A 24,013-nucleotide genomic window follows, 5' to 3' on the forward strand; every position below is an offset into this window, starting at 1 on the left:
TTTCAGGTTTAGGTAGAAGATTTCCCGATATAATGGTATTACAGACGAATTTTTAATGTTTCTTCACTGACTCATTAAAGTAAGAGTGGTAAGTGGGATCTACAAACATTTTCAGTCGTGTTGAAATGCCCATGTTTGATTTGTGACGTATATCTACCCTATATTGTGTACGTTGTTTCAAAATATTGAAATTCTAGGAGTCACTAACGAATTGGAGCAGAAATGAGACACAAGAAGAGGTATCCGCCTAGTAAAAACTGTTCAATGTCGTCTTAATAAAATCATTAAGTGTCAACTTTTTAAAAGTTACGTGGTACTATGTATGTTACAGTGGACATCAGAGTGAGAACGAGGGTGGAAAGCATTTGGTTTCGGTGTATTAGTTTCCACTAAACTTTTTCAGGAAGGTAACTAAAGGATACGAATATACAAGATGTGTCCACTGATCAAATATCTGGAAGAATAGACTGAAAAAGAAGGTCTTGTACACGTGGTACTCTGCGGACTGGAAATATTTGGATTATGACACACACACACACACACATACACACACATTAATTTAGGCCAGCTTACATGTGTATTAAATGACAGATCTCCGAAAAAAGAGGGAATTCATTGTGGAGAATTGTTTGGTTATCAGGTGATTTAGAACGAAATGAAATGCTTATTTGTAGTTCATGGCCTACAGAACAAAAGGGCAAGGTTGGTATATAGTTAATCTTACAATAAGATACCAAAGAGGTGTATCTGAAAATATAAGGGCAATACAATTGTGCGCCTCTAGATACAGATTAACAAAACCAAATATTCTCGAATCGGTATTTTGGTTTGTCACACACTTAAGAGATTTAATTGTTAGCGAGTAGGTATAGTGCCACAGTTACGTGGAGTCAAATTGATTATTTGTATTTTATGTGTTTCAGTTTGATATGCCTGAATGTTCTGTCTAATTCAGTGAACTCTTGTCGACCCCCAATTACTCATTGCCGTTTATACCACACGGAAAATATATCACACGCAAATCATGCGTTAATAGCGTTTTATCGACTAGTATTTTCAAATTGCTTGTGTTACGGATATGTACGTCAGGTTGAAGATGGTGTAAAGAAGTAGTTGTAAGAGGGAATAAAAACGCGAGAGATTCAAGCTGCGGCAGCTGCACCATCTTGCTGGTGCAAGGGAATGGGCTGGTAGGAGTGGTACGGCAAGTCGACGCTGCGTCGATAGGGCCCGCTGCCTCCAGTGCTCCTGTCGTAGTGGCCCGGGTGGTCGTATCCGCCGGAGTGTGCGAATGCGTGCGACACGTGCGGCGTCTTGACGATCTCGTAGGTGACCTTCTCGTCGCCGCCGCCGGCCACCAGCTTCTTGAGCGCCACCAGCGTGGAGATGACCAACGCGATCTTGGCCACGAGGAGCGCCTTGGCGGCTAGGATGGCCACGCCCTTGTAGGCGATGGCCAGCAGGCCGCCCTTCATCAGCATCGCCATCAACATGAAGCTGCTGTACCGCTTCCTGTTGTAGCCATTTCTCCTCCTCCCTGTATACGACAACCATAGTCTTTTTAATGATTTTTGATAAGACTGAAAACAACGATCTAAATACAATTACAGTGAGCTGATCATCTTGATCGCAGAATACTTTATTCGTCGTAAGCGGTTTCAGTCTTTGAAGATCTTCATCAGACCATTCAGTCTCATGTAGCTATCTGCGAAGACGGTGAGCGGAGGCAAACATTTAGCAAATTCATATTCGTTAACAGCTGAGCAGATGCTGACGTTTGGCTTAGCTCGCCGTTTTCTCAGGTCGCCAGAGGAGACACTTAATTGTCTGATGATGATCTCCACAGCCTGAAACCGATTACTGTTAATACAATATTTTGTGATCAAGACTGATTACTTTACTAAAATAGTCCTTTTGCCTCCAGGCTCTCCCAAGGAAGTATTCAGTATGCACCTCAGTTAACTTATGTTGGCTGACGCACATAATAAAGGATATCGCTACCAGCAGTTCATTCAGTTTACTATAAGTTACGTAAAAACCTATGTAGTCAAATACGTTGAACGGGTATGAGTGAAAAATATCTAGTTATAATATTTCAAGTCCTGTTGTTGTGGTAAATCAGATATTTTAAACAAAACCATTTTAGGTTCTAGCCAGCGTCATTACAAACTACTAAAAAAATTGAAGTTACGACTTTTCGACCGTCTTAGTGGCAGTCTTAACGGTAACAAGAGCTGGATTCTAGAGATGATGATTCCCAATATACTATTTCTGTTGTCATGTGGCTATCGACATCACATGTCACATATGATGTCGTAAGCCGACTGGCAACCCAAATAATACGGTAAATATGGGAAGATCATTACTAGAATTCGGACCAGAAGACCACTGCAAATACGGTCGAAACATCGATGGTTTACATTATTTAGTGTTTTATGATTACTAAACTAAACTCCTTCCGAAGAAGCCATGAAGGTCCAACGGTACCGACCAGCCCCGTCCATCCTCAGCCCACAGGCGTCACGGGATGCAGAAAGAGGGGGCATGTAGTAAGCACACCGCTCTCCCCGCCGTATGTCAGTTTACAAGACCGGAGCCGCTGCTCCTCAATCAGGTATCTCCTCAGTTTGCCTCACAAGGGCTGAGTGCACCCTGCTTTCCAATGGCGCTCGGCAGACCGAATGGTCACTCATCCAAGTGCTAGCCCAGCCCGCCAGCGCTTAACTTAGATGATCTCACGTGAACCGGTGTTTCCACTGTGGCAAGGCTTTTGGGTGTTTTATGATGATGCAGCCTAATACACAAAACGATTTTCTTCAGGTCTATTCTGGCCGTTGGACCCTACGAACTTCTAACTTATTTGTTTTGATAGCCGTTATAGGAAGAATGTTCAAATGTGTGTGAAATCTTATGGGACTTAACCGCTAAGGTCATCAGTTCCTAAGCTTACACACTACTTAACGCAAATTATCCCAAGGACAAACACACACACCCATGCTCGAGGAGGACTCGGACCTCCAGCCGTATAGGAAGAGAGGAAAGCTACAAAAAAGGAAAATTACGTAAATGTAGCGGGTTATTATGTAAAAGTGTTTTGCCGAATGTCATTCTAAAGACGTCAACGTTATTGCTTCATCGGTATTCCTTCGCCAAATTGGATATCGGGGGTAAAATTCCTAAACGAATTCAGAGGTATGCCACCACCGCAATTAATGCTGACTTCCGAGAGAAAATGGTAACCCTTGCAGGAATGATGTTTTTCTAACAGTTGTAGAACGTATCGAATATTATCTTGAAGCAAATGAGTTTACGTGGCAAGTAGTAGGAAAACATCTTACTTATCTTCTACCTACGTTTTTGCTCAACAAATAGCTGAGTCACATTAGTAATGCCTTCTCTCGGTTTTCTTATTGTGGTAATAGCTCCCACAGTTTGGCGAATGGTCGCCCAGAAGTACAACCAAATGAAAAAGAATTGTACCGACTAATAACTGCCGTATGGTGCAGCCACGTCCCGATCCGTGAGTCAACAGATGGGGACGTTTGCAAGACAACAACCATCTGCACGAACAGTTCGACGACGTTTGCAGCAGCATGGACTATCAGCTCGGAGACCATGGCTGCGGTTACCCTTGACGCTGCATCACAGACAGGAGCGCATGCAATGGTGTACTCAACGACGAAACTGGGTGCACGAATGGCAAAACGTCATTTTTCGGATGAATCCAGGTTCTGTTTACAGCATCATGATGGTCGCATCCGTGTTTGGCGACATCGCTGTGAAGGCACATTGGAAGTGTGTATTCGTCATCGCCATACTGGCGTATTACCCGGCGTGATGGTATGGTTACACGTCTCGGTCACCCTTATTCGTAATGAAGGCACTTTGAACAGTGGACGTTACATTTCAGATATGTTACGACCCGTGGCTCTACCCTTCCTTCGATCCCTGCGAAACCCTACATTTGAGCAGGATAATGCACGACATCATGTTGCAGGTCCTGTACGGGCCTTTCTGGATACAGAAAATGTTCGACTGCTGCCCTGGCCAGCACATTCTCCAGATCTCTCTGGACGCGACGGGATACCAGTTCTATTTTACACAGAGTACGCGAAGGAACTTCCCCCCCTTCTTGCAGCGGTGTACCGTAGGTCTCTAGAAGAGCATAGCGTTCCAAAGGATTGGAAAAGGGCACAGGTCATCCCAGTTTTCAAGAAGGGACGTCGAACAGATGTGCAGAACTATAGACCTATATCTCTAACGTCGATCAGTTGTAGAATTTTGGAACACGTATTATGTTCGAGTGTAATGACTTTTCTGGAGACTAGAAATCTACTCAGTAGGGATCAGCATGGGTTTCGAAAAAGTCGGTCGTGTGAAACCCAGCTCGCACTATTAGTCCACGAGACTCAGAGGGCCATAGACACGGGTTCGCAGGTAGATGCCGTGTATCTTGACTTCCGCAAGGCGTTCGATACAGTTCCCCACAGTCGTTTAATGAACAAAGTAAGAGCATATGGACTATCAGACCAATTGTGTGATTGGATTGAAGAGTTCCTAGATAACAGAACGCAGCATGTCATTCTCAATGAAGAGAAGTCTTCCGAAGTGAGAGTGATTTCAGGTGTGCCGCAGGGGAGTGTCATAGGACCGTTGCTATTCACAATATACATAAATTACCTGGTGGATGACATCGGAAGTTACTGAGGCTTTTTGCAGATGAGGCTGTGGTGTATCGAGAGGTTGTAACAATGGAAAATTGTACTGAAATACAGGAGGATCTGCAGCGAATTGACACATGGTGCAGGGAATGGCAATTGAATCTTAATGTAGACAAGTGTAATGTGCTGCGAATACATAGAAAGATAGATCCCTTATCATTTAGCTACAGAATAGCAGGTCAGCACCTGGAAGCAGTTAATTCCATAAATTATCTGGGAGTACGCGTTAGGAGTGATTTAAAATGGAATGATCATATAAAGTTGATCGTCGGTAAAGCAGATGCCAGACTGAGATTCATTGGAAGAATCCTAAGGAAATGCAATCCGAAAACAAAGGAAGTAGGTTACAGTACGCTTGTTCGCCTACTACTTGAATACTGCTCAACAGTGTGGGATCCGTACCAGATAGGGTTGATAGAAGAGACAGAGAAGATCCAACGGAGAGCAGCGCGCTTCGTTACACGATCATTTAGTAATCGCGAAAGCGTTACGGAGATGATAGATAAACTCCAGTGGGAGACTCTGCAGGAGAGACGCTCAGTAGCTCGGTACGGGCTTTTGTTAAAGTTTCGAGAACATACCTTCACCGAAGAGTCAAGCAGAATATTGCTCCCTCCTACGTATATCTCGCAAAGAGACCATGAGGATAAAATCAGAGAGATTAGAGCCCACACAGAAGCATACCGACAATCCTTCTTTCCACGAACAATACGAGACTGGAATAGAAGGGAGAACCGATAAAGGTACTCAGGGTACCCTCCGCCACACACCGTCAGGTGGCTTGCGGAGTATGGATGTAGATGTAGATGTAGAATTGAAAACGTCTGGTCAATGGTGGCCGAGCAACTGGTTCGTCACAATACGGCAGTCACCACTCTTGATGAACTGTGGTATCGTGTTGAAGCTGCATGGGCAGCTGTACCTGTACACGCCATCCAAGCTCTGTTTGACTGAATGCACAGGCATATAAAGGCCGTTATTACGGCCAGAGGTGGTTGTTCTGGGTACTGATTTCTCAGGATCTATGCACCCAAATTTCGTGAAAATGTAATCACATGTCAGTTCTAGTATAATATATTTGTCCAATGAATACCCGTTTATCATCCGCATTCCTTCTTGGTTTAGGAATTTTAATGGTCACTACTGTAACTGACCTTCCTCGGTCTGCTGATCGCCTCCTTCGTCGATGTCGCCTCTGGCGAGGTCGCCGTCGTCGCCAGTGAGGTTCGCCGCCGCCCGGATGGCCGCCCGGAGCGCCTGCGGCACGCTGATCTGCAGCGAGTGCGAGCCGAGGAAGTGACCGGCGGACGCCAGCAGCAGCTCGTCCACGTCGCCCTCTGGACCGTCGCCGCCGCCGCCGCCGCCGCCGCGCGCCACGTCGTGGCCGGAGCCGCCGCCCGCCGCCACTCCCTCTCCTTCGGCCTGGTCACCCGCGTCGCCCTCGTGCACCAGCCAGACGCCGTCCATCAGCCGGATCTTCGGCCAGCTGGCGGCCCGCTCCAGCGCCCTCCACGCCCTCAGTTTCAGGCATCGCACCACCTCGTCCTGCGCTCACCGGTAAACGTAACACTTAACAGACAGCTGCCTTTGCAATATGCAGAAGCGTTCGTGAAAATTGCAACACCCAGAAGCTGATGGATGGGCAATCGGACACTGCACTGCCAGCATAATTGCAGACGTATTTATCAAAACACTGGAAGAAAAGTTTTCGGCTCCAAATGGCTGTTACTGAACATAATCACACATTACAATAAATATGTAGATCACACTTTGGTACTAATAGATAGGAAAGTTTAAAACATCCAAACAGTTCATCAAGAAATCAACAACTTACATTAAAAATTAAAATTTGCAGTGGAAACAAAACCAAGCATATCCATAAACTTTCTCAACCTTAAAATCAGCAGCAATGAGAAACACCAAATGCATTTCAATGCAATAATCAATAGACTAACCAACTTACGACTCCAAAACCAACCAATATAAAATGATCAGTCTGAGTATAATTTACGAACTGCTCGAGAAATACAGGAAAACTGAAAATGAAACCATGCACAAGAACATAAAATCAACAAAGGATAACAAAACCAAACATAAGTTAAACTCCTACCGACAATATATTTCGGACAAATATCGAATAAAATAGGCCAAAACTTAAACAAAATAAACATAAAACTAGCATTCCGAACAAACAACAATCTAACCACGAAAATTTTTACTAGACAGAAAAATACCAGATTTTGCCAACCCTTGCAAATACAAAATTTCGTGTAACGAACTGCGCTAAATTCTGTATCAGTGAAACGAGACGAAATTCTTGATTAGATTCGAAGAACACACGAGAAATTGCTTGAACAACCAAACAAGCTTTTACTTACACCTCAAAACCAAAATCACAAAGCAGAACATACAGAAAATGCTATACAAAGTACCTGAATGGTATACTATGAAAATCTTGTAACAATTAGAGATATGTATGCACAAAAAAATCATCCAAACGATATTCTCGGTGAACAATTCGATCTTAAACATAAAAATTATCTACGACATTATATTGATATTTTGGGAAACGAGAACGGATGAAAAGCACACAGTAAATTGAAACAAACGATAATCGTAGGTACAAATCGTAACAAGATTATAATATTAGTGAAATACAACTAGCATCACTGACTAGCAAAGGTTACATTGTTCACATGAAGCATCAACCGGGACGAACTGATATTCTAGCTCTCAAAAGTATTTCGCAAAAAATTGAACATAAGTGCCTTATAACAACATAGCAACGTGTAGACAGTCGACAGTTTAGTCACTGATACAAATGGGCATCTATTCCAACTACACTTAAGAATATATTTGTAAACTGACCTTTATATACAGGCTTTACAAGCATAAGTAGACTCACCTACTGTTACTTCTAAATGTTCACTTGAGAATGGCGCTATAGCCGCAACAAGCTTATAGTACAGAATGCCAGACTACAATAAAATTTATTCGGCGTATTATGGACATGCAGCACGAAAGATTAGAATTACAGCGCTTTATATGAAGTTCGACTATGAGATTTAGTACGGTGTAAGGCCGTCAGGTGATGCAATGAAAGCCTCTAGTTGTAGTGGCGTGGAATCAGATACTGCCAATGTGTGCTGCTGAATGCAATGCCACGCGAATCGTAGGGGCATCCACAAAGCATCGACAGTGTTCGCAGCAGGACGGAGATGAACGAGTTGCCGGCCGCTCATACTCTGTGTTGGAGCAGTTCCTGCAGAGATTGCCCTTAATATGCAGGAGGCGAGATGGTGTGTTTTAGCCAGTGGCACCCAAAACCACCCCATTTCTCCTATACGCCTCCCAACGACGACAGGGTAAACACATACGAGGCCATCACTGCAGGATATAATGAAGCGGGACTCGTGCAAAAACATTACAATTAACCACTCAGTACGCAGTGGCGTCGTTTACGTACTCAAGGTCGTCTGAGGTGTTGGTGGTTTCTGTTCTATTGAAACCGAAGGAATGGCATCTGTTCGGATGTTCGAATGTGTGTGAGATCTTATGGGACTTAATTGCTAAGGTCATCAGTCCCTGAGCTTGTGAGGTGGTCTTCAGTCCTGAGACTGGTTTGATGCAGCTCTCCATGCTACTCTATCCTGTGCAAGATTCTTCATCTCCCCAATCCTGCAACCTACATCCTTCTGAGTCTGCTTAGTGTATTCATCTCTTGGTCTCCCTCTACGATTTTTACCCTCCACGCTGCCCTCCATTACTAAATGGGTGATCCCTTGATGCCTCAAAACATGTACTACCAACCGATCCCTTCTTCTAGTCAATTCATGCCACAAACTCCTCATCTCCCCAATCCTATTCAATACTTCTCACTAGTTATGTGATCTACCCATCTAATCTTCAGCATTCTTCTGTAGCACCACATTTCGAAAGCTTCTATTCTCTTCTTGTTCAAACTATTTATCGTCCATGTTCCACTTCCATACATGGCTACACTCCATACAAACACTTTCAGAAATGACTTCCTGACACTTCAATCTATACTCGATGTTCACAAATTCCTCTTCTTCAGAAAGGATTTCCTTACCATTGCCAGTCGACGTTTTATATCCTCTCTACTTCGACCATCATCAGTTATTTTGCTCCACAAATAGTAAAACACCTTTACTACTTTAAGTGTCTCATTTCCTAATCTAATTCCTTCAGCATCACCCGACTTAATTCGACTACATTCCATTATCCTCGTTTTGTTTTTGTTGATGTTCATCTTATATCCTCCTTTCATGACACTGTCCATTCCGTTCAACGGCTCTTCCAAGTCCCTTGCTGTCTCTGACAGAATGACAATGTCATCGGCGAACCTCAAAGTTTTTATTTCTTCTCTATGGATTTTAATTCCTATTCCAAATTTGTCTTTTGTTTCCTTTACTGCTTGCTCAATATACAGATTGAATAGCATCGGGGAGAGGTTACAACCCTGTCTCACACCCTTCCCAACCACAGCTTGCCTGTCATGTCCCTCGACTCTTATAACTGTCATCTGGTTTCTGTACAAATTGTAAATAGCCTTTCCCTCTCTGTATTTTACCCCTGCCACCTTCAGAATTTGAAAGAGAGTATTCCAGTCAACTTTGTCAAAAGCTTTCTCTAAGCCTACATATGCTAGAAACGTAGGTTTGCCTTTCCTTAATCTAGGTTCTAAGATAAGTCGTAGAGTCAGTATTGCCACACCTGTTCCAATATTTTTACGGAATCCAAACTGCTCTTCCCCGAGGAGGGCTTCTACTAGTTTTTCCATTCGTCTGTAAAGAATTCGCGTTAGTATTTTGCAGCAGTGGCTTATTAAACTGATAATTCGGTAATTTTCACATCTGTCAACACCTGCTTTCTTTGGGATTGGAATTATTGCATTATTCTTGAAGTATGAGGGTATTTCACCTGTCTCATACATCTTGCTCACCAGATGGTACAGTTTTGTCAGGACTGGCTCTCCCAAGGCTGTCAATAGTTCTAAGGGAATGTTGTCTACTCCCGGGGCCTTGTTCCGACTCAGGTCTTTCAGTTCTCTGTCAAACTCTTCACGCAGAATCATATCTCCCATTTCATCTTCATCTGCATCCTCTTCCATTTCCATAATATTGTCCTCAAGTACATCGCCCTAGTGTAGACCCTCTATATATTCCTTCCACCTTTCTGCTTTCCCTTCTTTGCTTAGAACTGGGTTTCCATCTGAGCTCTTGATATTCATACAAGTGGTACTCTTTTCTCCAAATGTCACTTTAATTTTTCTGTAGGCAGTATCTATCTTATCCCCAGTGAGATCAGCCTCTACATCCTTACATTTGTCCTCTAGCCACGTCTGCTTAGCCGTTTTGCACTTCCTGTCGATCTCATTTTTGAGACGTTTGTATTCTTTTTAGCCTGCTTCGTTTACTGCATTTTTATATTTTCTCCTTTCATCAATTAAAATCAATATTTCCTCTGTTACCCAAGGATTTCTCCTAGCCCTCGTCTTTTTACCTACTTTATAATCTGCTGCCTTCACTACTTCATCCCTCAAAGCTACCCATTCTTCTTCTACTGTATTTCTTTCCTCCATTCCTGTCAATTGTTGCCTTCTGCGCTCCTTAAAACTCTGTACAACGCCTGATTTGGTCAGTTTATCCAGGTCCCATCTCCTTAAATTCCCACCTTTTCGCAGTTTCTTCAGTTTTAATCTACAGTTCATAACTAATAGATTGTCGTCAGTGTCCACATTGCCCCTGGAAATGTCTTACCAAGGTTAGAGCAAAGTCTACAAAGAAGCCATGGATTACTCGAGGAATAGGGGTATCTTGTAAAACAAAAAGAAAACTGTATCTGTCAATCCGAAACATTTCCAATGTTGATGCTATAGCACATTATAAGAAATACTGCAAAATATTAAAGACTGTAATACGGATGTCAAAGCAAATATATTACAAGGAAAAGATAGTCATATCAGATAACAAAATAAAGACAATATGGGATATAGTGAAGGAGGAGACCGGTAGAACCAGACATGAAGAGGAACAAATAGCATTAAGAGTAAATGATGCATTGGTGACAGATGTGTATAATGTTGCAGAACTTTTTAACAAACATTTTATAACTGTTACTGAAAAGATGGGGTTGTCAGGTTCGGTAGATGCTGCTATGGATTACCTTAGACCAGACATTTCAAGTAACTTCCATAATATGAATTTGACCCTCACTACCCCAACAGAAATAACGTCCATCATAAAATCTTTAAAATCAAAAACATCTAGTGGGTATGATGAAATATCAACAAAGTTAATTAAAGAATGTGATTCTGAGCTAAGTAACATATTAAGCTATCTGTGTAACCAGTCGTTTATCAGTGGAATATTTCCCGAATGGCTGAAATATGCTGAAGTTAAGCCACTGTTTAAGAAGGGAGATAAAGAAATAGCATCAAATTTCCGTCCAATTTCACTGTTGCCAGCATTCTCAAAAATTTTCGAAAAAGTAATGTACAGTCGTCTTTATAACCATCTTATCTCAAATAACATACTGTCAAAGTCACAGTTTGGATTTCTAAAAGGTTCTGATATTGAGAAGGCTATCTACACTTACAGTGAAAATGTACTTAATTCATTAGACAAAAAATTGCAGGCAACTGGTATATTTTGTGATCTGTCAAAGGCATTTGACTGTGTAAATCACAATATCCTTTTAAGTAAACTAGAATATTATAGTGTAACAGGAAATGCTGCAAAATGGTTCAAATCTTACATCTCTGGCAGGAAACAAAGGGTGTTATTAGGAAAGAGACATGTATCAAGCTATCAGGCATCATCCAACTGGGAACTAATTACATGTGGGGTCCCACAAGGTTCCATTTTGGGGCCCTTACTTTTTCTTGTGTATATCAATGACCTTTCATCAGTAACATTACCAGATGCCAAGTTTGTTTTGTTTGCTGATGATACAAACATTGCAATAAATAGCAAATCAAGTGTAGTCTTAGAAAGATCAGCCAATAAAATATTTGTGGACATTAATCACTGGTTCCTAGCCAATTCTTTGTCACTAAACTTTGAAAAAACACACTACATGCAGTTCAGAACTTGTAAGGGGTGTCCCAAGAGTATATGTCTAACATATGATGACAAGAAGATAGAAGAAGTGGACGGTGTTAAATTCTTGGGATTACAGCTTGATAATAAATTCAACTGGGAGGAGCACACCACAGAACTGCTGAAGCGTCTTAACAAATCTCTGTTTGCAATGCGAATTTTGTCAGACATAGGGGATATAAAAATGAAAAAGCTGGCATACTATGCTTACTTTCATTCCATAATGTCATATGGGATTATTTTCTGGGGTAATTCATCAAGCCAAGCTAAAGTTTTCCGGGCACAAAAACGTGCAGTAAGAATTATATGTGGTGTGAACTCAAGAACATCCTGCAGAAGCCTGTTTAGGGAACTAGGGATACTAACTACAGCTTCCCAATATATTTATTCCTTAATGAAATTTGTCATTAAAAATATATCACTTTTTCAAACCAACAGCTCAATTCATGGAATCAATACTAGAAATAAGAATAATCTTCACAAGGATTTAAAGTCACTTAGTCTTGTACAAAAAGGTGTGCATTATTCAGGAACACACATTTTCAATAACTTGCCAGCAGCCATAAAAAGCTTAACAACCAATGAAATTCAGTTTAAGAGAAGCCTAAAGGATTTATTGGTGGCCAACTCCTTCTACTCCATTGATGAATTTCTTAGGAAAACCAACTGATTTGTATATAAGTACAACATAACTTCTGCACAATTTCAGTGCAGTAATGTGTTCACTGAAAATTTGTGTGTGTGTGTGTGTGTGTGTGTGTGTGTGTGTGTGTGCTTGTGTGTGTGTAAGTGTGTAAGTATAATCTAACTTCTGCACCATTTCAGTGCAGTAATGTGTTCATTGTAAATAAGTATTACAGTAGTTGTATTACATGTTTCTTACCTTATAAATAAATAAAAAACTTTTATTTTAAATTCAGTGCAATAGTATTTGTAAAATGACTCTTAGTGTTCATTAAAAAATGACGATCATTCCACTTGGGACCTGTGGAATGGTACATTAGCTTATTTGTTTTAGTTGTAAATATTTGTCATGTATTGTTGTTTTTCTGACATGTTCCACATCCTGGAGGACCTCCTCACTACGGATCAATTGGAATGAAAGTAAATCTAATCTAATCTAATCTAAAAAAACCTGGTTCTAAATCTCTGTCTTACCATTATATAATCTATCTGAGAACTGTCAGTATCTCCAGGCTTCTTCCATGTATACAACCTTCTTTTATGATTCTTGAACTACGTGTTAGCTATGAATCAGTTGTGCTCTGTGCAAAATTCTACCAGGTGGCTTCCTCTTACATTTCTTACCCCTAATCCATAGTCACCTAGTACTTCTTTCCCATTTCCAACTACCGGATTCCAGTCGCCCATGACTATTAAATTTTCGTCTCCCTTCACTGTATGAATATATTTTTTTTTTTTATTTCATCATACATTTTTTTCAATTTCATCGTCATCGGCAGTGCTAATTGGCATATAAACTTGTACTACTTTAGCAGGCGTGGGCTTCGTGTCTATCTTGGCCACAATAATGCGTTCACTATGCTGTTTGTAGTAGTTTACTCGCACTCCTATTTTTTTATTCATTATTAAACCAACTCCTGCATTACCCCTATTTGATTTTGTATTTATAACCCTGTATTCACCTGACCAAAAGCCTTGTTCCTCCCGCCACCGAACTTCACTAATTCCCACTATATCTAACTTTAACCTATTCATTTCCCTTTTTAAATTTTCTAACCTATCTGCCCTATTAAGGGATCTGGCATTCCACGCTTCGATCCGTAAAACGCAAGTTTTCTTTCTCCTGATAACGACGTCCTCTCGAGTAGTCCCCGCCCGGAGATCCGAATGAGGGACCATTTGACCTCCAGAATATTTTACCCAAGAGGACGCCATCATCATTTAACCATACAGTAAATCTGCATGCCTTCGGGAAAAATTACGGCTGCAGTTTCCCCTTGCTTTCAACCGTTCGCAGTACCAGCACAACAAGGCCGTTTTGGTTAGTGTTACAAGGCCAGATCAGTCAGTCACCCTGACTGTTGCCCCTGCAACTACTGAAAAGGCAGCTGCCCCTCTTCAGGAACCACACGTTTGTCTGGCCTCTCAACAGATACCCCTCCGTTGTGGTTGCACCTACGGTACGGCTATCTGTATCGCTGAGGCACGCAAGCCTCCCCACCAACGGCAAGGTCATTGGTTCATGGGGGGGGGGGGCTGAGCTTACACACTTCTTAACCTAAATTATCCTACGGACAAACACACACACCCATGCCTGAGGGCGGACTCGAACCTCCGCCCGGACCTGCCGCCCCTAGACCGCTCGGCTAATCCCATGCGGCGATGGCATGTGTGCCATCAGTTCAGCTCTCAACAGGCAGCATTGAACCTACACACAAGACATGTCTGTAAGAAGTACACATCGAGCCATTGCTGTTTAAGAAGCTGACCTGTTGGCCACGGCCAAGTGGAAAAATGACGGACATCTCGCTCATTCATCACATTGTGTTGTCCAATACCTGCTCGCTTCTGTGTGCTACCTCCACTCACATGTCGCTGTAGTTGCAGCGTGCCCTGTACGATCCACAATGTCACTGTACGAGCTCACTCATACGCTTATGCTGCGTACCGTAATGTCGACGAAGCATACATGCAAGTGGTTGCACGTCACTACTTAGCAGCGGTAGGGCGAAGCGTCACACCAGCCTAGCCGGGCACACTACACGTACAAGCTCACGTACACTTTATATTCCTGTAGTGTTTACTCCGTTCTACACATCCTACATTTTGGCTTTATTCATGTTACTTCTTTTGAGTGTTAAAATTTTCACAACCAGTAGTGTACCAAGAAAAAAACAGTTTGAAACTGCTAAAAGTACTCGGGAAGTACAATTCAGCTTCATATTTCACCATGTATGTGACTCCGTACAGTTTTAGAAAATGGCGGATAAGGATTTTACTCGTATGTCTACTCGTTATAGGCAGTGTGACGTTACTGTGACGTTACCACAGAAGCAAGCCTCGCCATTTGTCTAGACACGTACATGTCTTGGCCCACTCATACAGAACAAAGAAAGAGGGGTCAATTGATTGATACCTTCGTTACAATCAAGGCTCTGGTGTATTTCATTTTTGACATTAATTTTATTTCGACTTATCTATAACTGGTGGTTCATGGTGTGGGTTCCTGTAGTCATGTCCTAGTTCATGAACCACGGCAACGTATGAGTGGCCAAGTAAGTGGTCCCGACAGTCGGCATACCAGTTACTTTGGAATAAGGCTGGGCATCTTGGACATATTCTGAGTTGTGGTCACCTTTGCGCTCATACTTCAAAGACTACCAAATCCACCGGTTAGTCCGTCAACCGTTAGGGGTAAAACCCAATGGGACTCGGGGCAAGCAAGGCTAGCAACCTGCTTCCCTGGTACTTTAAATATGATGCTGGCAACAATCAGAGCAAAATGCCTCGGACCTTTGGAGGTGACGGAGTCCCACCTCTAACTGACAAACCAGGGACTCCTGAGATTCGACTCGGCAAACAAATGGTAATGAGATGGGGAGCTATTAATATCAATGGGGGCTACTCTGGGAAGAAGGTAGAGCTGGCAAAGGCTGTAAGTAAGATGGGGCTTGATGTTATAGCTGTTAGTGACATTCGGGTAAGGGGTGAGAAAGAAGAGGAAGTGGGAGAATACAAGGTCTACCTGTCAGGAGTCAAAGCAGGAATAGCACAATGGGGTGTAGGGCTTTACATCAGGAAAGAAATGGAACCCAGCGTAGTTGCAATAAGGCATGTAAACGAACGACTGATGTGGATAGATTTGACAGTGTCTAGCAAGAAAATTAGGATTGTGTCAGTATATTCGCATTGTGAAGGGACAGATCAAGATAAGATGGATAGTTTTTATGATGCACTCAGTGATGTAGTTGTTAGAGTAAAGTACAAGGACAGTGTTCTACTCATGGGTAATTTTAATGCCAGGATTGGAAATCGAACAGAAGGGTATGAAAAGGTTATGGGTAAATTTGGAGAGGATATGGAGGCCAACAGGAACGGGAAACAACTCTTGGATTTCTGTGCCAGTATGGGCTTAGTAATCACAAACTCCTTTTTTAAACATAAAAACATTCACCGGTATACTTGGGAAGGCAGGGGAACCAGATCTGACATTGAATATATAATAACAGATCTGGAATTCAGGAAGGCTGTGAGGGACACACGTGTATTCAGGGGATTCTTCGATGACACATCATTATTTAATCTGCAGCGAAAATGGTATTGTGAGGCCGAAAGTGCAGGAGGTCAGGTCCATATGTAGGAGGATAAGAGTGGAGAAACTTCAGGATAACGAAATCAGGCACAAGTACATAACAATGATCTCAGAAAGGTACCAGTTAGTTGAATGTAGTCAGTTACAGTTATTGGAAAAGGAATGGACAAGGTACAGGGACACAGTACTAGATGTGGCCAAAGAATGTCTTGGAACAGTAATGTGTAAAGGTAGGATGAAGCAAACAGCTTGTTGGAATGACACGGTCAAGGCAGCCTGTAAAAGGAAAAGAAGGCGTATCAAAAATGGCTACATACTAGAGCTCAGGTAGACAGAGAAAGTTATGTTGAAGAAAGAAACAAAGCCAAACAGATAATTGCAGCATCCAAGAAGAAATCTTGGGAAGACTTTGGAAACAGGTTGGAGACTTTGGGTCAAGCTGCTGGAAAACCATTCTGGAGTGTAATTAGCAGTCTTAGAAAGGTAGATAAGAAGGAATTGACAAGTATTTTGGTCAGGTCAGGAAAACTGCTTGTGAATCCTGTGGATTCCTTGGGCAGATGGAGGGTATATTTTGAAGAGTTGCTCAATGTAGGTGAAAGTACGATCAGTAATGTTTCAGATTTCGATGTACGATGGGATAGGAATGAGGTTGGAAATAGGATCACATTTGAGGAAGTGGTGAAAATGGTCAATAGATTGCAGTGCAATAAAGCGGCTGGGGTGGATGAAATGAAGTCGGAACTCATCAAATACAGTGGAATGTCAGGTCTTAAATGGCTACACAGGATAAGTGAAATGGCCTGGGAGACGGGACAGGTTCCATCAGACTGGACAAAAGCAGTAATCACACCAATCTTTAAACATGGAAACAGAAAAGGCTGTAACAACTACAGAGGTATGTCTTTAATCAGCGTTGTGGGTAAAATCTTCTCAGTTACTGTTGAAAGGAAAGTGCGAGTATTAGTTGAGGACCAATTGGATGAAAATCAGTGTGGGTTTAGGCCTCTTAGAGGCTGTCAGGACCAGATCTTTAGCTTACGGCAAATAATGGAGAAGTGTTATGAATGGAACAGGGAATTGTATCTATGCTTTATAGATCTAGAAGAGGCATATGACCGGGTTCCTAGGAGGAAGTTATTGTCTGTTCTACGAGATTATGGAATAGGAGACAAACTTTTGCAAGCAATTAAAGGTCATTACATGGATAATCAGGCAGCAGTTAGAGTTGACGGTAAATTGAGTTCATGGTTCAGAGTAGTTTCAGGGGTAAGACAAGGCTGCAACCTGTCTCCACTGTTGTTCATATTATATAGGGATCATATGTTGAAAAAAATAGACTGGCTGGGTGAGATTAAGATGTGTGAACCCTAAATAAGCAGTATTGCGTATGCGGATGACTTAGTTGTGATGGCAGATTCGATTGAAAGTTTGCAAAGTAATATTTCAGAGCTAGATCAGAAATGTAAGGACTATGGTATGAAGATAAGCATCTCCAAGACGAAAGTAATGTCAGTGGGAAAGAAATATAAACGGATTGAGTGCCAAATAGGAGGAACAAAGTTAGAACAGGTGGACAGTTTCAAATACTTAGGATGCATATTCTCACAGGATGGCAACAAAGTGAAAGAACTGGAAGCGAGGTGTAGCAAAGCTAATGCAGTGAGTGCTCAGCTACGATCTACTCTCTTCTGCAAGAAGGAAGTCAGTACCAAGACTAAGTTATCTGTGCACCGTTCAATCTTTCGACCAACTTTGTTGTATGGGAGCGAAAGCTGGGTGGATTCAGGTTACCTTATCTCCGAGGTTGAGGTTACGGATATGAAAGTAGCTAGGATGATTGCAGGTACTAGTAGATGGGAACAATGGCAGGAGGGTGTCCACAATGAGGAAATCAAAGAAAAACTGGGAATGAACTCTATAGATATAGCAGTCAGGGCGAACAGGCTTAGATGGTGGGGTCATGTTACACGCATGGGAGAAGAAAGGTTACCCAAGAGACTCATGGGTTCAGCAGTAGAGGGTAGGAGGAGTCGGGGCAGACCAAAGAGAAGGTACCTGGATTCGGTTAAGAATGATTTTGAAGCAATAGGCTTAACATCAGAAGAGGCACCAATGTTAGCATGGAATAGGGGATCATGGAGGAATTTTATAAAGGAGACTATGCTCCAGACTGAACGCTGAAAGGCATAATCAGTCTTAAATGATGATGATGATGATGATGATGATGTATCTATAACATAAAGAAAAATCTGAGAATAAAGAGACAATGATAACCAGATTCCTTACAAACAGCTGAACGGTATCTGGGAATCTAGTCTGTGATACGATCATCATGAGAATAACGTCTCCAAATAGGCTGCAACCATGCGAATCCCCAGAAAATTTGAGCACCTCCTTCTTAAAAAAAAAAATGCATCTGATATAAAAAAAAGTCCTCCTTCGAGTCAGTTGGCTCTCAGTGGGTCGAAGTACGTGCTTTTTGTATCGCAGCAGGTAGAGCCGCGCTGCTGCCTTTCTTAGTGCTTGGAAGCACGCCCATTTGGAGGTCGGACGTTCCGAAGTCATAAAAATTCCGGGACGCGGCCTCTCAGCACCATTCGGTTTGCTCGGAGACCAGCGGTTGCACATTTGGAAGACGCCGATAGTAACACCATTTGGCTTCAGACATTTGCCGCGTAGAGCCTCGTTACGATCTTCCAGGCCATCACCTCGGACAGAGACTCATAATGACGGTCGCTATAAAGTGCTGCCATTATAACGCGGCAGGAACAACTGTTTACAGAAATGGGATGTAGCACCAGTATCGATGCTGCAAACCACCTTCGCATCGCCATGGGGTAAGAAGATATCACAGACGTTATTTGGCGCTTCTGCCAATCTCACGAGTGCAATAGTCTTTGATTCACGTACAGAGGATTTCCCCCAACAGCACCTGCAGTGTAGAGGTTAAATTTAACATCTAAAATAGCGGCATGTCGTCGACTAATTCGTAACCATATTTCTTTAGTAATGCATTAACAGTGTCTATTTCCCTTTGACAGTGATGTGTTACTGTTGCCTACTGTGAGTTCTTGGCTGCAACTGTATTTTTGTGAAGACTGTTCTCTGCAATGTGAAATTCATTTTAGTAAACGAATATTTTACTGATAATCGTATCCATTGTGTGTTTTACCCCCTGTTCACCTCCTCAGTTCCTTAATTAATTTAGAATCACCTGCATGTAGGGATGAGTGAGAGTGCCTTACGCGGTCACGACTGAGACCAGAAACCATAAATACACTCCTGGAAATTGAAATAAGAACACCGTGAATTCATTGTCCCAGGAAGGGGAAACTTTATTGACACATTCCTGGGGTCAGATACACCACATGATCACACTGACAGAACCACAGGCACATAGACACAGGCAACAGAGCATGCACAATGTCGGCACTAGTACAGTGTATATCCACCTTTCGCAGCAATGCAGGCTGCTATTCTCCCATGGAGACGATCGTAGAGATGCTGGATGTAGTCCTGTGGAACGGCTTGCCATGCCATTTCCACCTGGCGCCTCAGTTGGACCAGCGTTCGTGCTGGACGTGCAGACCGCGTGAGACGACGCTTCATCCAGTCCCAAACATGCTCAATGGGGGACAGATCCGGAGATCTTGCTGGCCAGGGTAGTTGACTTACACCTTCTAGAGCACGTTGGGTGGCACGGGATACATGCGGACGTGCATTGTCCTGTTGGAACAGCAAGTTCCCTTGCCGGTCTAGGAATGGTAGAACGATGGGTTCGATGACGGTTTGGATGTACCGTGCACTATTCAGTGTCCCCTCGACGATCACCAGTGGTGTACGGCCAGTGTAGGAGATCGCTCCCCACACCATGATGCCGGGTGTTGGCCCTGTGTGCCTCGGTCGTATGCAGTCCTGATTGTGGCGCTCACCTGCACGGCGCCAAACACGCATACGACCATCATTGGCACCAAGGCAGAAGCGACTCTCATCGCTGAAGACGACACGTCTCCATTCGTCCCTCCATTCACGCCTGTCGCGACACCACTGGAGGCGGGCTGCACGATGTTGGGGCGTGAGCGGAAGACGGCCTAACGGTGTGCGGGACCGTAGCCCAGCTTCATGGAGACGGTTGCGAATGGTCCTCGCCGATACCCCAGGAGCAACAGTGTCCCTAATTTGCTGGGAAGTGGCGGTGCGGTCCCCTACGGCACTGCGTAGGATCCTACGGTCTTGACGTGCATCCGTGCGTCGCTGCGGTCCGGTCCCAGGTCGGCGGGCACGTGCACCTTCCGCCGACCACTGGCGACAACATCGATGTACTGTGGAGACCTCACGCCCCACGTGTTGAGCAATTCGGCGGTACGTCCACCCGGCCTCCCGCATGCCCACTATACGCCCTCGCTCAAAGTCCGTCAACTGCACATACGGTTCACGTCCACGCTGTCGCGGCATGCTACCAGTGTTAAAGACTGCGGTGGAGCTCCGTATGCCACTGCAAACTGGCTGACACTGACGGCGGCGGTGCACAAATGTTGCGCAGCTAGTGCCATTCGACGGCCAACACCGCGGTTCCTGGTGTGTCCGCTGTGCCGTGCGTGTGATCATTGCTTGTACAGCCCTCTCGCAGTGTCCGGAGCAAGTATGGTGGGTCTGACACACCGGTGTCAATGTGTTCTTTTTTCCATTTCCAGGAGTGTAAATTCTTCACTGCCTACAAGTTGCAAATTGTAGCATTGTCTTACTTCAGCAGATTGACTCTGTCAAACTAAACAGTTACAACATTACACGAACTTCAGATTGTCCAAGAATAGAGCAAAAATTCGTTCGTCAACTGTTCGAGCACATTATCTCGGTATCCTCATTCACTGGTCTGGGGAAACCACTAATGATCTATAAATGAATGCCGTGACAACTGGATCTCATTTCTTCACAATTCCTGTCAGTCGTAGTAAGCACTTCTCAAACTGTCTTGGTATTATTTAGTTGAAAATATCCCCCACATGATAATCCAACATAACGAATCCGACGAAAAGGAGAATGACAGTATCTCTGATGTCCAAGTGAATGCACAACAAGACAGATGGGAGAGAGAAAAAGAAAATTATTGTTTCAATGAGTTGCTATACGAGGCAAATACCGTAGTTCGAGGAAAAAATTTCTGCCTACATTGTAGCACACATTTAAATGTAGGTGAATTACGTACAATAGGAAAAACGGATGCGAACAGACTGGAAGCTTTTGAGATGTGGTGCTGTAGAACGAAGTTGAAAACTAGGTTGACTGACAAGATATGAAATTAGCAGATTCTCCGTGGACTCGGAGTGCAAAAAATACGTGGCACTGACAAGAAGAAAGGAGAGAATGATAGGTAACGAGTTAAAACATCGGGGAATAACTTCCCTAGTTCCAGAAGAAGTTGGAGAGAGTAAAAACTGTGGAGGATGATAGAGGTTAGCATACAGACGCTGTTAACAGCTGAGGAAGTTGCGACATTTTGTTCTGAGATGAAGAGGTTGACAGGGGAGGAACTCATGGCGCACCACATCAAACCCGTTTGAAAATTGATGACGCAAAAAGATAAAAAAGCTTCTACTAAACTTTTACTCTGAAATGCATACCTTAAGAGCTATGAGCAGCGTTCATCTTCGATACTACGAAACACATCTCTTCTATTGAGCAAGTGCTCATAGCTGTTAGGGTATGCATTTCAGAGACTAGACCCTTTTTTCCTGTTTTGGTCCACACTACCTCTTCCCATAATATGGAAAGTAAAGAACTTGTCTTGCAATAAGACAAATGTATTTCACAGTATCGAAGGTGAACAAGTGCTCATAAATTTCAAAGTTGTCCATGATTAACAGATTTTTATTTCTTGTTTTGGTGTAAGTAACCTGTCCTCAGAGTCTTTACAGGGAATTTAGTTACACCCTGTTTTACTTCGGGAACACAAACTGACGCAATGGGTTACTGACATTCCTAAGAAAAGTCTACAAATCAGCTCCTATTTGACCTGTTTCCAGTAACCAGTGCCTAGAGCAAAGGACATAATGCAGTTATAAGGTCACGAGAGATATTATAAAAAATAATGGATGAAAAGAAAATCTCCTGAAAGTAATTTATCGATCTTTCTGGCAAATGATTGTATAGGAGAACATTTTTAAATTGTTTTCTATAAAAACTAAAGATCACAGAGTGTGCTCAGTGAAATTATTTTTAACGTAAGTGAATTCCGTGAAAATAAATAAAGTAATGAAGCATAATTAGATAAATTACTGCCATGCTTGTTATAAACTGAGTCTGCGTTGTGTACCCCTCATTCCAAATTCCGCAGCAGGGACAATCCACAAAATTATAAGAACCGTGCGATCATTGTCTACGGAGAAAGGACTTTTACGCGTTCTTAAACGCTTACTTACATGGTAAGGGTCAGGAAACAACAAAACCAGGAACACGTTCCCATAAGCTGTTCTCTAGGACAGAGGAATCTAGTATCGGACTGGAAGGCATTACTTAAATGGACAAATCATGTTAACTGAATAATTGCAGTGACTGGTGTTTGTAAGGACGACTCCAGTCGGAAGTTAGTGTTAAGGTACACTTAATAATCTAATGTGGTCATATATGATTTCTACATAAAAGGTATGAAAATAAAAGGCATTTTTAGAACCAGTTTTACTGATTTTAATAAATGCATCAAAATGCTACACCAAATGCATGTTTCCACACAAGTTCTACGATCGACTGAACGTCAGCAACTACAGCCCATGGTCACTTAGAGTACAGTTCCTAAAATAGTACGGATACAAAAAGAATGGTGATATACCTCCTCTTGTTATTCTTAGAGAATAACAACTGCTGTCTTTATACAGTCTTGTTGAAAATATGACAACACTGATTGTTTACAAGGGAAATCAAGAAAGATTAAAGTTACTTTAGCAACATACACAGAAAAACAATTTGATATTCGCAACTGTGTGTGGAAAGCGTAACACACAGCGGAAACTTGAAACAAAATTTGCTGGGCCACCAAAGTGGGCACAAACAGCAGTTATTTGAATTGCGTAGGACCTAGTGCACCCCGACTTCAGTCACCTCCATCTGAATGACCATTTTAGGTAATATAACACTCACCGGAATAGGCTGAGTAGCTGTCAACCGTTGCAAGATGTCGACGTCATCGAGCTGCTATACCGAAAATTTATGGCATATCTAGTGAGCTGTAAATAAGCGTTGTGAAAACGATGTATTATTTTCTTAGTAAATATGTATATGAGATAGTATTGTGTTCAAATGGCTCTGAGCACTATAGGACTCAACTGCTAAGGTCATTAGTCCCCTAGAACTTAGAACTAGTTAAACCTAACTAACCTAAGGACATCACAAACATCCAAGCCCGAGGCAGGATTCGAACCTGTGACGTAGCGGTCTTGCGGTTCCAGACTGCAGCGCCTTTAACCGCACGGCCACTTCGGCCGGCTGCCAGGAAGTTTCATATCAGCACACACTCCTCTGCAGAGTGAAAACCTCATTCTGGAATTATCATGCTGTTTACGAATTGTAGTCAGTATAAGAATATTCTTTAAGAGCTGATAGTATGAACCGCGCCGGATGGAAAGCATCTCACAAACGATATATCGTTAGCCTTTTCTGAGATAATGCTGTCTGAATCCATCAAGCTGGAATTGGGTCTGTGCCTATTAGCTAACAGATCGTTGCTCCTTTTCTAATATACGTTTATAAACGTTATCACCGATATGTTATGAAGATCGTATCGACAGATACCGTAGTGATGTTCGAAACGGTTCATTATTCAAAAAATGGTTCAAATGGCTCTGAGCACTATGGGACTTAACATCTATGGTCATCAGTCCCCTAGAACTTAGAAC

At 42.7% G+C, this 24,013-nt stretch overlaps 1 protein-coding gene across 1 annotated transcript in view; it reads right to left on the bottom strand.

Annotated features, from left to right (window-relative positions):
• Window positions 1-1,142: 1,142 nt before the first annotated feature.
• LOC124788841 overlaps window positions 1,143-24,013 on the bottom strand; it is a 41,121-nt gene continuing 18,250 nt past the window's right edge. The window contains exons 2-4 of the mRNA XM_047256124.1: window positions 6,152-6,266; window positions 5,876-6,058; window positions 1,143-1,537 (exon numbers count right to left, since the gene is read on the bottom strand). Coding sequence (XP_047112080.1) covers window positions 1,143-1,537; window positions 5,876-6,058; window positions 6,152-6,266 — 693 coding nt within the window. The remainder of the gene's footprint in view (window positions 1,538-5,875; window positions 6,059-6,151; window positions 6,267-24,013) is intronic.

This window comes from Schistocerca piceifrons, chromosome 3 (genome assembly GCF_021461385.2).
Source record: "Schistocerca piceifrons isolate TAMUIC-IGC-003096 chromosome 3, iqSchPice1.1, whole genome shotgun sequence".
NCBI lineage: Eukaryota > Metazoa > Arthropoda > Insecta > Orthoptera > Acrididae > Schistocerca > Schistocerca piceifrons.